At 48.1% G+C, this 12,838-nt stretch overlaps 1 protein-coding gene across 1 annotated transcript in view; it reads right to left on the bottom strand.

Annotated features, from left to right (window-relative positions):
* Positions 1–6,539: 6,539 nt before the first annotated feature.
* Positions 6,540–12,838, bottom strand: part of LOC140389763 (erythropoietin-like) — a 33,623-nt gene continuing 27,324 nt past the window's right edge. The window contains exon 5 of the mRNA XM_072474263.1: positions 6,540–10,102. Within this exon, the coding sequence (XP_072330364.1) occupies positions 9,950–10,102 (153 nt within the window). The 3' untranslated portion in view covers positions 6,540–9,949. The remainder of the gene's footprint in view (positions 10,103–12,838) is intronic.

Genomic DNA, 12,838 nt, shown 5'->3' with positions numbered 1-12,838 from the left:
TGGGGGAAGTTCAGATAAAAACAGGGAATGTTGAAAATGCTCAGCAATGCCTTCCTCAAACTTAGTTTCCCACACGCAATGTCAACCTTATTACAGGCACATTTCCTGATCATTTTATTTAATGATCTTTAACAAAGGACTCTATATCACAAGAAAAATCACTTTGTTTAATTAACAGCTTACTTTTTACTGCTGTGAGCTTGGAGTAATTTTTATCGTTTATGACTCAGTTTTCATCCTTAAATTTCTTATAGTGCAATAGGAACATTTGTAGCTCAAAGGCATGAAAATCGAACTAAAATTCCCAAAAGGTTTTACGAAAATATATTTTGCTGTGCGTTAATTGCACTTTCCATAAGGACAGGCAGAAAATGAGTTGCAACAGTAATTCTCCTTTCTTTGGAGATGTTACTCGACAAAACGCTTCATTGGAAGATAATTTTCTGATCAGAGCACTGCAAGTGAACTGTATGTTTGCAGAAATGTTAGATTTTTTTTATTCCTTCACGGGACGTGAGCGTTGCTGGCTGGGCCAGCATTATAATAGAGAGACCATCCTTCCTGCCTGAGGGTATTTCAGAGTCAACCACATTGCTGTGGATCTGGAGTCACATGTAGGCCAGACCAGGTAAGGACTGCAGATTTCCTTCCCGAACAGACATTAGTAAACCAGATGTGTTTTTACGACAATCGTTTCATGGTCGTCATTAATTTTAATCTCAGAATTTTATTGAATTCAAACTTCATCATTTGCCATGGTGGGATTCGAACCCGGATCCCCAAAGCATTACCCTAAGTTTCTGGATTACTAGTCCAGTGACAATACCACTACACCACTGCCTCACTATTTTGATCCTATAAGGATAAGCATACCTGAATGAGGCAAGTACTATCAACACTCAAATCAGTATTATTAATACCAACATTCTGGGTGAACAGTTGGGCTCAGCTTATTGTTTCTTCCAAAGCAATAGTTCCTATTCTAGAACAAATTAGTTCGTTCACAGGCACTGGGTCCCATATTTAAAACCATAGTCTCATTCCTTCAACTGAACCTTTAAGGAAAAAATAATGAAAAGAAATATTAAAGATTTGAACATTATTTGCTTTCAGAGACTATCCTTTCTGCCTGGGGTCACTTTATCTCTTCTCACCAGGAGACTGAGATAATCACTAGTCTCTGTCATAATATACACCAGTATATCATGGTGCAGACACACACTGATGGACACACAGTGGGGCCAATTAACATACACAACAGCGCAGCCAATCACCAGTGAGAGCACACGCACTATAAAGACAGGGGACATCAGAGTTCACGCTCATTCGAGTAGCAGCTAGCTAGGAGCACAGAGCTCACAACCTGCAACACAGACATTCACCATGTGCTGAGTGCATCAACTGGTTAGGACAAGGCCAAGGTCTTTAGTTAAAGCTGGTATCGTATTTACCCACAGTTCAAGTATGTTTAAATAGTTAACCTTCTAATAAAATAGTGTTGCACTACTTCAAATGTTGGTGACCTGTATGTGACCCAGAACACCCAACACATCATGATACCAGGAGTGGTTGCATACTAGCACTTCTTAGACCTACCTGCAAGTGATCTGCCTTCCGCCAGCATTCCGTCATTCTGCAACATGGACAACATCAGCCCGCCGCCGCCGCTCCGCATCGCCGGCAACCTCGGGGCCAACTGGAAGATTTTCAAACAGCGCTTCCAGCTCTACCTCAAAGCCACGGACATGGAGGGCGCCTCGGACATCAGAAAGATTGCCCTTCTCCTCTCCACGGCCGGGGACCATCCCATCCATATTTTCAACTCTCTCACCTTTGCAGATGACGAAGACAAGACAAAGTTCAAGACAGTTCTCCTCAAATTTGACACTCACTGCAGCGTAGAGGTGAATGAAAGTTTCGAACGCTACGTGTTCCAGCAGCGTTTGCAGGGTAAGGACGAACCTTTCCAATCCTTTTTAATGCACCTCCGCATCCTTGCGCAATCTTGCAGCTACGGGCCCACCTCCGACTCCATGATACGTGAACAGATCGTTTTTGGTGTTCAGTCGGACCCCCTACGTCAGCAGCTCCTCAAAGTAAAGCAACTCACCCTAGCGACTGTCATCGAGACCTGTGTCCTACATGAAAATGCCACCAGTCGGTACTCCCATATACAAGCGGCTGAAACGGCGCGGCAAGGTCCCCATGAGGTGGAACGGGTCCAAGTGATTGAACACCTCCAGGGCCTCAGCCTGCATGAGGGCTGCCATTTTGCGCGCTTTACGCGGATTTCCGCGCTTGTACGCACCAAACGAGGCGACGGCGACATGGAGGAATGTAATGTGCAGGCATGCACGACGCAGGACCGCACAGCACATGCGCGGTGGCGCAGCAAACGTGCTGACGTCACGACGTGCGGCAACTGTGGCTCCGCCCATTTAAAGCGGCAATGCCCCGCAAAATCTCGACAATGCCTACAATGTGGAAGACTTGGTCACTATGCTGCCTGCTGTTGAGCAGCTCAGCCTGCCAATTCATATCGCTTCAGCCAGCCTCGCAGGAATGTTCGGGCAATTCAACCCACGGTCACCGAGTCCGATTCCGACCTCCCACACAGCAGTGATACCGGGGACCCGAAGGCGCCTTTTCGAGTCGGTGTCGTAACGAAAAACAGGCTGTCCCCGAAGCAAAGACACCAGCCGCTGTCGGTATACAACATCGATCCAGACGATGAGTGGTGTGCCACCCTGACGGTCAACCGGTCCCAAATACGATTCCGCCTGGACACTGGTGCCTCCGCCAATCTCATGGCGTGGTCTGCTTTCCAAAGCCTTTGTGTCAAACCAACCATTCTCCCATCGGCCTGCCAGCTATTGGACTACAATGGCAACATCATTCCTGCTACCGGCTCATGCCAACTCGAAGTGACGCACAAGTCACGAAAAGCCTCGAAGGACTCTCTGCTTGGCGCACAGGCGTGCAAATTGCTAAAGAGTTCAAAGAGTTCATTATCTCTCTCCTGATGACACGTCTGCCTTCCAGGATGTTGACTTCAGGGCGCAACTCAACGCCATCATCGACCAGCACCGCAACGTCTTCGAAGGCATGGGCACGCTCCCATATGCGTACAAGATCATACTCAAACAGAACGCCACGCCTGTGGTGCATGCACCTCGCAGAGTCCCAGCACCCCTCAAGGACCGCCTCAAGCAGCAGCTGCAGGACCTCCAAGACCAAGGAGTGATCTCCAGAGCGACGGAACCAACCGACTGGGTCAGTTCCATGGTGTGCATAAAGAAGCCTTTCGGCGAGCTCAGAGTCTGCATTGATCCAAAGGATGTGAATCGCAACATAATGAGGGACCATTACCCAATCCCCAAAAGCGAAGAGATCACATGTGAGATGGCTCGGGCCAAGCTCTTCACCAAGCTTTTTTAAAAATTTTTTAAAAATATGTTTTATTGAAATTATTTTCCCAAACAACAATTTTTCCCCTCTTACAAAGCAAACGCAACAATAATACAGAAATTTTTAACAATACACAAGTAACAAAACCCCTTTATCTTTGACCTAAACTAAACTAAACCCCCCCCCCCCCCCTTTCCCCCTGGGTTGCTGCTGCTGGTCATCTGTCTTCCCTCTAACGTTCCCCTAGGTAGTCGAGAAATGGCTGCCACCGCCTGGTGAACCCTTGAGCCGATCCTCTCGGGGCAAACTTTATCTGCTCCAGTTTAATGAACCCCGCCATATCATTTACCCAGGCCTCCAGTCCGGGGGGTTTCGCCTCCTTCCACATGAGTAGGATCCTGCGCCGGGCTACTAGGGACGCAAAGGCCACAACGTCGGCCTCTTTCGCCTCCTGCACTCCCGGCTCTTCCGCAACTCCAAATAAAGCTAACCCCCAGCCTGGTTTGACCCGGGCCTTCACCACCCGCGAAATCACTCCCGTCACTCCCTTCCAATACCCTTCCAGTGCCGGGCAGCTCTTCACCAAACTTGACGCCTCAAAAGGATTCTGGTAAATTCAACTAGACAGATCCAGCAGGAAACTGTGTACCTTTAACACCCCTTTTGGCAGATATTGTTACAACAGGATGCCGTGTGGGATCATAGCGGCGTCAGAAGTATTCCACAGGATCATGGAACAAATGATGGAAGGCATTGAAGGTGTTTGCGTCTATGTTGACGACATAATCATTTGGTCCACCACCCCGCAGGAGCATATCAGTCGCCTCCAGCGCTTGTTCAAACGCAAAGGGGAGCAGGGCCTACGCCTCAACAGAGCCAAATGCTCCTTTGGCCAGATGGAACTCAAGTTCCTAGGGGACCACATCTCCCAGTTGGGTGTGCGGCTGGGTGCGGACAAGGTGGCTGCCATCACAGCCATGAAAAAGCCAGAGGACAAGAAGGCAGTCCTCCGATTTCTGGGCATGGTCAACTTCCTAGGGAAGTTCATCCCCAACCTCGCCTCTCATACCACAGCTCTCAAGAACCGGGTCAGGAAGACGACAGACTTCCAATGGCTTCCTGCCCACGAGCACGAATGGAGAGAACTTAAAACCAAACTTACCACGGCCCCGGTATTGGTCTTTTTTGGTCCAGCGAAAGAGACAAAGATTTCGACCAATGCCAGCCAATCTGGCATTGGGGCAGTGCTCCTGCAACGCGATGAGGCCTCATCATGGGCCCCCATTGCATATGCATCACGCGCTGTGACCCCCACGGAACAGCGCTACGTGCAGATAGAAAAGGAGTGCCTGGGCCTGTTGAGCGGTCATCGTCAAATTTCATGATTATGTGTACGGCCTTCCCCAATTCACCGTCGAGACCGACCATCGGCCGCTGGTCAATATAATACAAAAAGACTTGAACGACATGACGCCGCGCCTCCAGCGCATTCTGCTCAAACTGCGGCGATACGACTTTCAGCTCGTATACACCCCGGGCAAAGACCTGATCATAGCCGACGCTCTGACCAGGGCAGTCAACACCCCGTGTGACCCAGTGGGATTCGTCTGCCAGGTTGACGCCCATGTGGCCTTCGTGGCCTCCAATCTACCGGCCACGGATGAACGCCTCATCCAAATTCGACGCGAGACTGCGGCTGACCCCCTGCTACAGCGTGTCATGCGCCACCTAACAGACGGGTGGCTCAAGGGCCAATGCCCGCAGTTCTACAACATCAGAGACGATCTGGCGGTAGTCGATGGTGTCCTCCTGAAGCTGGACCTCATTGTTATCCCGCACAGCATGCGACAGCTCATCTTGGAACAGCTACACGAGGGCAATCTTGGCGTGGAGAAGTGCCGCCGACGGGCCCGAGAGGCAGTTTACTGGCCCGGCATCAATGACAACATCGCCAACACAGTGCTCAACTTCCCCACCTGTCAGCGGTTCCAGCCGGCCCAACCACGTGAGACCCTACAGCCCCATGGGTTTGTCACGTCCCCTTGGTCCAAGGTTGGCATCGACCTGTTCCACGCGCTGGGCAGGGAATATGTTCTGATTGTAGACTATTTTTCAAACTACCCGGAGGAGGTACGTTTGCACGACATCATATCGTCTGCAGTCACCCGTGCCTGTAGGGAGACCTTTGCTTGACACGGCATCCCACTCACTGTGATGTCGGACAATGGCCCCTGCTTCGCAAGCCAGGAATGATCCAACTTTGCTAGGACGTACAACTTTGTGCATGTGACATCCAGTCCCCTGCACCCCCAATCCAATGGCAATGCGGAGAAGGGCGTCCACATAGTCAAACGGCGTCTCTGCAAGGCTGCCGATGTGGGATCCGACTTCTACCTCGCCCCTGCTGGCCTATCGCTCGGCCCCACTGTGCACTGGCCTGTCGCCAGCCCAGCTGCTCATGGGTCACACCCGGAGGTCGACGGTGCCGTCCATTCACGTCCCAGACCTCGACTACGTCCGGTCCTTCAATGAATGCAACTGTCTCATGCACAGAACAAGGCGGCTCATGACGCCCGTGCAGCTGATCTCCCTGCTCTGGCTCCAGATGACAACGTCCACATCCATCTTCCGGAGGGTGGTTGGTCTGTAACTGCTGTGGTTCTTCGGCAAGTGGCCCCCCGCTCGTTCCTGGTTCGTCTACAGGATGGTTCCATTCTGCGCCGTAATCGGCATGCCCTTCGTCTCGTTCGGGGCTCGCTACGTGATCCTCCGCCAGTGCCTCGCCCTCCTGTTGTCCCTGACCTGGACTATGCAGAGATTCCGGTTACTCTGTATCCTCCTCACTCTGACGCAGTCCAGCACGCTTCTCAGCTGGTGGCTCCTGACCCACCCTTGAGGCGGTCAACCAGAATTCGTCGCCCACCTCAGAGACTTGATTTGCGAACTTTGCACTAATGGACTCTCTGGTCTGTTCTGTTCTTCCGTTTCATCGTTCAAGTGGTTTGTATATAGTGTTCATCTCGTTATTTGTGTGACACACTTTTTTTCTGCACCAGGCACCTTCCCATGTAAATAGCTTAGTTTTATGTACATAGTCCTGTAAATATTTCGCACACACGTAGTCAGGAACATTCACCACACACTATTTATTGTCACACAGGCACATTTTTTTATATAAAAGGGGGGATGTCATAATATACACCAGTATATCATGGTGCAGCCACACACTGATGGACACACAGTGGGACCAATCAACATATACAACACCGCAGCCAATCACCAGTGAGAGCACACGCACAATAAAGACAGGGGACATCAGAGTTCCCGCTCATTCGAGTAGCAGCTAGCTAGGAGCACAGAGCTCGCAACCTGCAACACAGACATTCACCATGTGCTGAGTGCATCACCTGGTTAGGACAAGGACAAGGTCTTTAGTTAAAGCTGGTATCGTATTTACCCACAGTTCAAGTATGTTTAAATAGTTAACCTTTTAATAAAAGTGTTGCACAATTTCAAGTGTTGGTGACCTGTATGTGATCCAGAACACCCAACACATCAGTCTCGATTTTAACTTAGGGTGGGGGGGGGGTAACCAAAGTAACCAAACCAAAGGAAGCAGAGAATCACCCTGAGCCGTGGCAATTTTAGATGATCTTAACTTTTGGGACTAATTTGTCCCAAAACTGGCCTCAGTTGTCCAGTGGGTGGCAGTGTAATGCCAAGTGGCAGAAGTCTACGACTAAGGCTTAAGGAACACTCCCTGGCACTCGGACAAGACAAGGATTGGGGAAAGCCACCAGCAGGAGTGGACTAACATTTTCTAGTGGGGCTTGGAGTAACACTGCTGCTGCTTCCGAACCCCTTCAGTAAACAAAAGGTTCTAATAAAAGACCTGGGGCGGGATTCTCCCCTACCCGGCGGGGCGGGGGTCCCGGCGTGATGGAGTGGCGGGAACCACTCCGGCGTCGAGCCGGCCCAAAGGTGCGGACGTCTCCGCACCTTTAGGAGCCAAACCCTCACCGTTAGGGGCTAGGCCCGCGCCGGAGCGGTTTCCGCTCCACCGGCTGGCGGGAAAGGACTTGGCGCCACGCCAGCCAGAGCCGAAAGGTCTTCGCCGGGCGACGCGGGTCCGCGCATGCGCGGGAGCATCAGCGGCTGCTGACGTCATCTCCGCGTATGCGCAGGGGAGGGGTTCTCGTCCGCCTCTGCCATAGTGAAGACCATGGCGAAGGCGGAAGAAACCGAGTGCCCCCACGGCACAGGCCCGCCCACGGATCGTTGGGCCCTGATCACGGGCCAGGCCACCGTGGGGGCACCCCCCCGGAGCCAGATCGCCTCGCGCCCCCCCCCAGGACCCTGGAGCCCGCCCGCGCCGTCTTGTCCTGCCGTTCAAAAGGTGGTTTAATCCACGCTGGCGGGCCGGAGAATCGGCGGGGGTGGGCCCGCCAACCGGCGAGGCGCGATTCCCGCCCCCCCCGAATCTCTGGTGGCAGAGACTTCGGGACACTGCGGGGGCGGGATTCACGCCAGCCCCCGGCGATTCTCCGACCCGGCGGGGGGGGTCGTAGAATCCCGCCCCTGTTTTGAGCTTCTTCTTCCTGCTGATTTTACCTCGTGGGAAAGCCTTATATTCCTTCCTTGCTCAAGCCATGGGTTATAATAGCAGTTGACACCCAAACAAGCCATCATCAAAACCTGATTCGCATATTTAAAGCAAAACTAGTTGGTTTCCAGTATGTTTTTCTACCTGCTCGGAAGAACAGGTTAAAATTGAATACTGCAGGAAAGAAGTGGAAGCCTGCTGGTAAATCTCCTGGGTGAGTATCGCAATCTGCCCACCCACCAGGATTTTGATCTAGCTTCTGTTTTGTCATTAATTGGTAGCATATCTAATTCTGTGCCATCTGCTTTATTCATGCGGTGCGGTTGATCTCACAGCGCATCTTGGTTCTGGGATTGGAAGAATACTGTGGGATGACAGGGTCACATTAATAATGGTGGATGAATTTTAAGGGATGTGGCTGCTTACAGAATATTGGCAGTCTTCAAGAGAAAGGTTTGGGCCTTTGTGCAGACTGGTTTAGGTAACAAATATGCCTGGTAAATGTAATGGCAGACAATAAATGTAGAGGCTTAAAACAAAATCTGTAAACTGGTGGATCGGTTCAACACTCCAACCCTCTATTTAGTGACTGGGTAAGTGGCGCAGAGTGAGTTGGCAGCAAGAAAGGGGCTCTTACCTGCCACTCTAGGGTGCCCTTCCCTTCGGATGGGATTGAAAGGCAGTGAAATAGACCTTGCAGCTGGCAGGCATTGCCAACTCTAAGGTGCATGTCAGTCTGTGCTTGTAACAGATTGTACACCTCTGCATCTGGTATCTCCTGGTCTGAAATTTCCATAGCCATAGTTTTAAATGGTCAGATAGGTGAGCCTCTACCCCTAGAGGTAGTTTAGATGAAAGCCAGTGATGAGTTCAGGCCTCTCAAGTGCCTGACGTACCTCGATCCCTCCACTGCTCTGTTTCTTTCTTTAAAAATACAAGCCAAGCCAAACCCACTTTGTTGTGGATGTACCAGAACAATCCCAATGCCAGAACAGACGGCACAAAACCTTTTTACCAACCTTGGTAGAAAAAGAAACAAATGAAAAAAAAATGGAAAATATCCTCAAAATATTGTTAGAATATGCCAGGACCCTTTAAATGCACTTCTGTAAGCAGCACACCCTGGAAGTCACGGTCAACTATTTTATGAGGCGGTTAATGATTGAACACTACAATTGTGCGGACAACTAAATGACATTACAGGGACTCAATTTAAAATAATTAACTGTAAACTGGCAGGCATATCTGGTGTCAGTACAAAAGATGACTGAAAAATTGGATAGGGGCTAAATATACAGAAATCAGATGTGATTGATTTCCGTCCATTTCTTAATCAGTTCTGCCACTTTATGCCTATTAAGTGAGGATAACCAATTCGAAAGTCTATTTGCCTTTTCAGTTTGTAGGATGCACATGTGATTTTACTGAAATACTTGGCAAACGCCATAATGCAAATAAATTGTATGCTCATTATTAATAACCCAATAGTTCTTCCTACCAATCATTAATAACATGTTACATATAATATAGAGCTGACTCAACACAAAAAAACATTATCCTGAATGATAAACTGCAATAGTCTCATTTTGGTCGAGGTTGATGAGAGTTTGCTTATGTTGTTCAGGTTATACAAAGCATTAAACCATAACAAAGTCACTGGGGCTAAAAGCTGTCAAAATGAATGGAAAGCTGCCAATGTAAATTGATTTGTAGCCAGTTATGGGTAACATATTCTCCTTAACGTGAACTGTTGCCATATCCTCTTGCATCCGAATGATATCTTGGAATTTGTTGGCACTGTGACAAACAGGAACTGGGTTTGGTAACTTGTCCTGAACCTAGAACTTGCATTTTCCTTTTCCTGCATTGCACACGATAGTTCGAAATTTCAGTGCTGAACTCCACAAAGTGCACTCACATGCATTAATCTGGTCATTGTCACCTTTTCCTTGGTTTACAATATTCCTCTGCCATTTCTCGATAAAAGATATTAATTTTTCCATGCATCAAGCGAGTGTATGTGTATAGTACGTTCTGGACAGTTCTTCCCATAAATGGCTTCCTACGTCCGTATAGCTGGGTTGATGTGTCCTGTAAGGTACCACAGAAGTTAAAGACATGGAGCTGCTTTGACAAAATTTCACCAGCATTCCCCATCAGGCCTGTTGGAACTCAGCAACATGATACAGAACTGACATTGGTCCGTGTGGAATGTGCTGAATGCTGTTCTGCCTTTGCAGTATTAAATCTCGGGACTGAAGTTGAACTGTAGCTATTCATTTATTTATTCAAATTTAGAGTACCCAGTTTTTTTTTCCAAGTTGGGGGCAATTTAACCTGGCCAGTTCACCTACCCTGCAGATCTTTTTTGGGCTGAGGGGGTGAAACTCGCGCAGACGGAGAGAATGTGCAAACTCCACATGGACAGTGATCCGGGTTGAACCCGAGTCCTCGGCACCGTGAGGCCGCTGTGCTACTACTGCGCCGCCGTGCTGAAGTGTATCCATTTAAAAGAGAAGAGAACAATTGCAACTAAAACAATAAAAATACCAACATTTGAGCCACTTTTCTAGGATACGTCAGTCAGGAGAAAACCACTCACAGCTTACTATGATTTTAACGTGTAACATCTGTTCCTATTCATTTTCCTCCCTATATCTAAAATTGGAAATATTTTGACCTCATTTCATGAAGCAGTCCCATAAAGCATAGTTGATGTTGGATAGCCAAAGATGCTTTATTTTGTTATATTAGAGCTCGAACAGAGTAAACATAACATCATCAAGCTGTATTGAATTACATTAATAGTAAAGCAATCATTTTCTTTTATTATTCTTGGTCTGTGGACCCAGAATTGGGATGTCCCTTTTAGCAGAATACGCCGTCTGAAGCAGTCTGCTTTCCAGGACACTGTGTTCCCAGGTTTTGTTTATGGAAGGGAGAAGGCTCTTTGGCACTGAATGGACCTTAGAAACCAGCTTTGGAGGGGCTTGGTTCGATAGGTTAACTGGCAACCGGTGGTTTTCTGTTTGACAACGGTCAGCGATTGGTTCCCGTGTGATGCTTCCTATGAGAATTTAGCAGAAGTGTTTAGACCTTGGGAGTGAAAGGAACTCTCTTTCTCCTGCTGGCTGAAGTGAAAGAACTCCTCTAATATTCTGAAATCAGTGAGTGCCTGGCACAACCTTTGCTGTGAACCTGAAATGATGCTGAGTCTGGAGAGAAAGTAGACAACCTTGTCAGAGAAAACCATCTCAAGCCTAAAAGGAAGAAGTACCAAAACAAAAGCCTGAACTTCAGAAAGACATTGACTGGAAGTCATTCCTGTACATCAAAGATTCTTATCCTTTTATTTTTATGAATATTTTCTTTCCCTTTACAGCATTCTTTCCCCTCTGTGTTTTTTGTCTGTGTTTGTGTGTAGAGAGTGGGGCGAGTTAGAAAGAGGGGATTGGAAAAGGGATAGTAGATAGTTACATTTTCTGTCCATTTAATTAGAATACTGTACATAATAAAAGGTCTTTGTGTTTTAAAGTTACAAACCTGGTGACTGTAGTTTATTGGGCTCAACCAAAGAACTCGGGTATTTTAAATAAAATCTAATTTCTCCTGTGTTGCGACTTCAGGTCGAATGGGGCTGGAATTGACCACGGATGAGCCCAGGATGTCATGACAGTCATAGTGAATTGAATAAAGAGTACTTGTTATTGTGTTAATGCTACAATTGCATTTCTTTTTACTAGTCCAAGAGTTCAGCACGTCCAAGGGTAGCACAGTAGTTAGCACTGTTGCTTCACAGCACCAGTGACCCGGGTTTGATTCCCGGCTTGGGTCAGTGTCTGTGCGAGTCTGCATGTTCTCCCCGTGTCTGTGTGGGTTTCCTCCGGGTGCTCCGGTTTCCTCCCATTAGTCATGAAAGACATGCTTGTTAGGCAAATTGGACATTCTGAATTCTCCCTCAGTGTACCCAAACAGGCGCCGGAGTGAGGCGAGTAGGGGATTTTCACAGTAACTTCATTGCAGCGTTAATGTAAGCCAACTTGTGACACCAAAAGATTATTATCATATGCTAAAAACCAAGAACATATTTCCCAATATAAGAGGCCTTTGATCACTGAAAGACCTTATTAAATTTTGGGAATAAACAAATTGTATTCTTTGAGTGAAAATGTTTCTTCCTTTTTCACCCTTCTTCCTTTCCAGAGCAATGGCTCACAGTGAAGCACAATTCTTTGAATGTCAGCAGCCTTATCTTTCCTCAACCCAGTAAACATTCTATGTGAGCTTAAACAGGAACACCCTGAGCCAAGTATCTAATCATTTCTTCACTCAATGTTCACACAAATTAAAAACCAGCGGGAATCACTGAAAGTGGATGAACAATGACACACTGGCCCACTCCTTAGTCACTCCCAGCATGCCTCCCTGACCTAGGCATCTTTCCATGGAAGCACAGGATATGCAGCACCTGTCCTTTTGTCTCCACTCTTCCCATTGGCCAAGGCCCCAAACACCTTTCAGGTAAAGAGCACTCGTTCTTCTTTCCATTTCATATGCTGGATTTGCTACTCACAATGTGGTCTCTTCTACTTTGGGGAGACTAAACAGAGACAAGGTGACAACTATGCAGAACACCCCTGTTCAGTTAGCAAGCATGTTCCTGAGCTTTCAGCTGCCTGTATTTCAATTCTTCACCTAGCTCCCACCGGTCCTTGTCCTTGCATACTGCTACAATGAAGCTCGAAACAAACTCGAGGAACAGCACCTCATCTTTCGACTGATTGCCTTCTAGATTCAAGATGTGGAGATGTCAGCGTTGGACTGGGG

The sequence above is a fragment of the Scyliorhinus torazame genome, chromosome 14, assembly GCF_047496885.1.
Source record: "Scyliorhinus torazame isolate Kashiwa2021f chromosome 14, sScyTor2.1, whole genome shotgun sequence".
Lineage (NCBI taxonomy): Eukaryota > Metazoa > Chordata > Chondrichthyes > Carcharhiniformes > Scyliorhinidae > Scyliorhinus > Scyliorhinus torazame.
The sequence above is the reverse complement of the archived record's forward strand: the minus strand, read 5'-3'. Positions and strand labels throughout refer to the sequence as shown.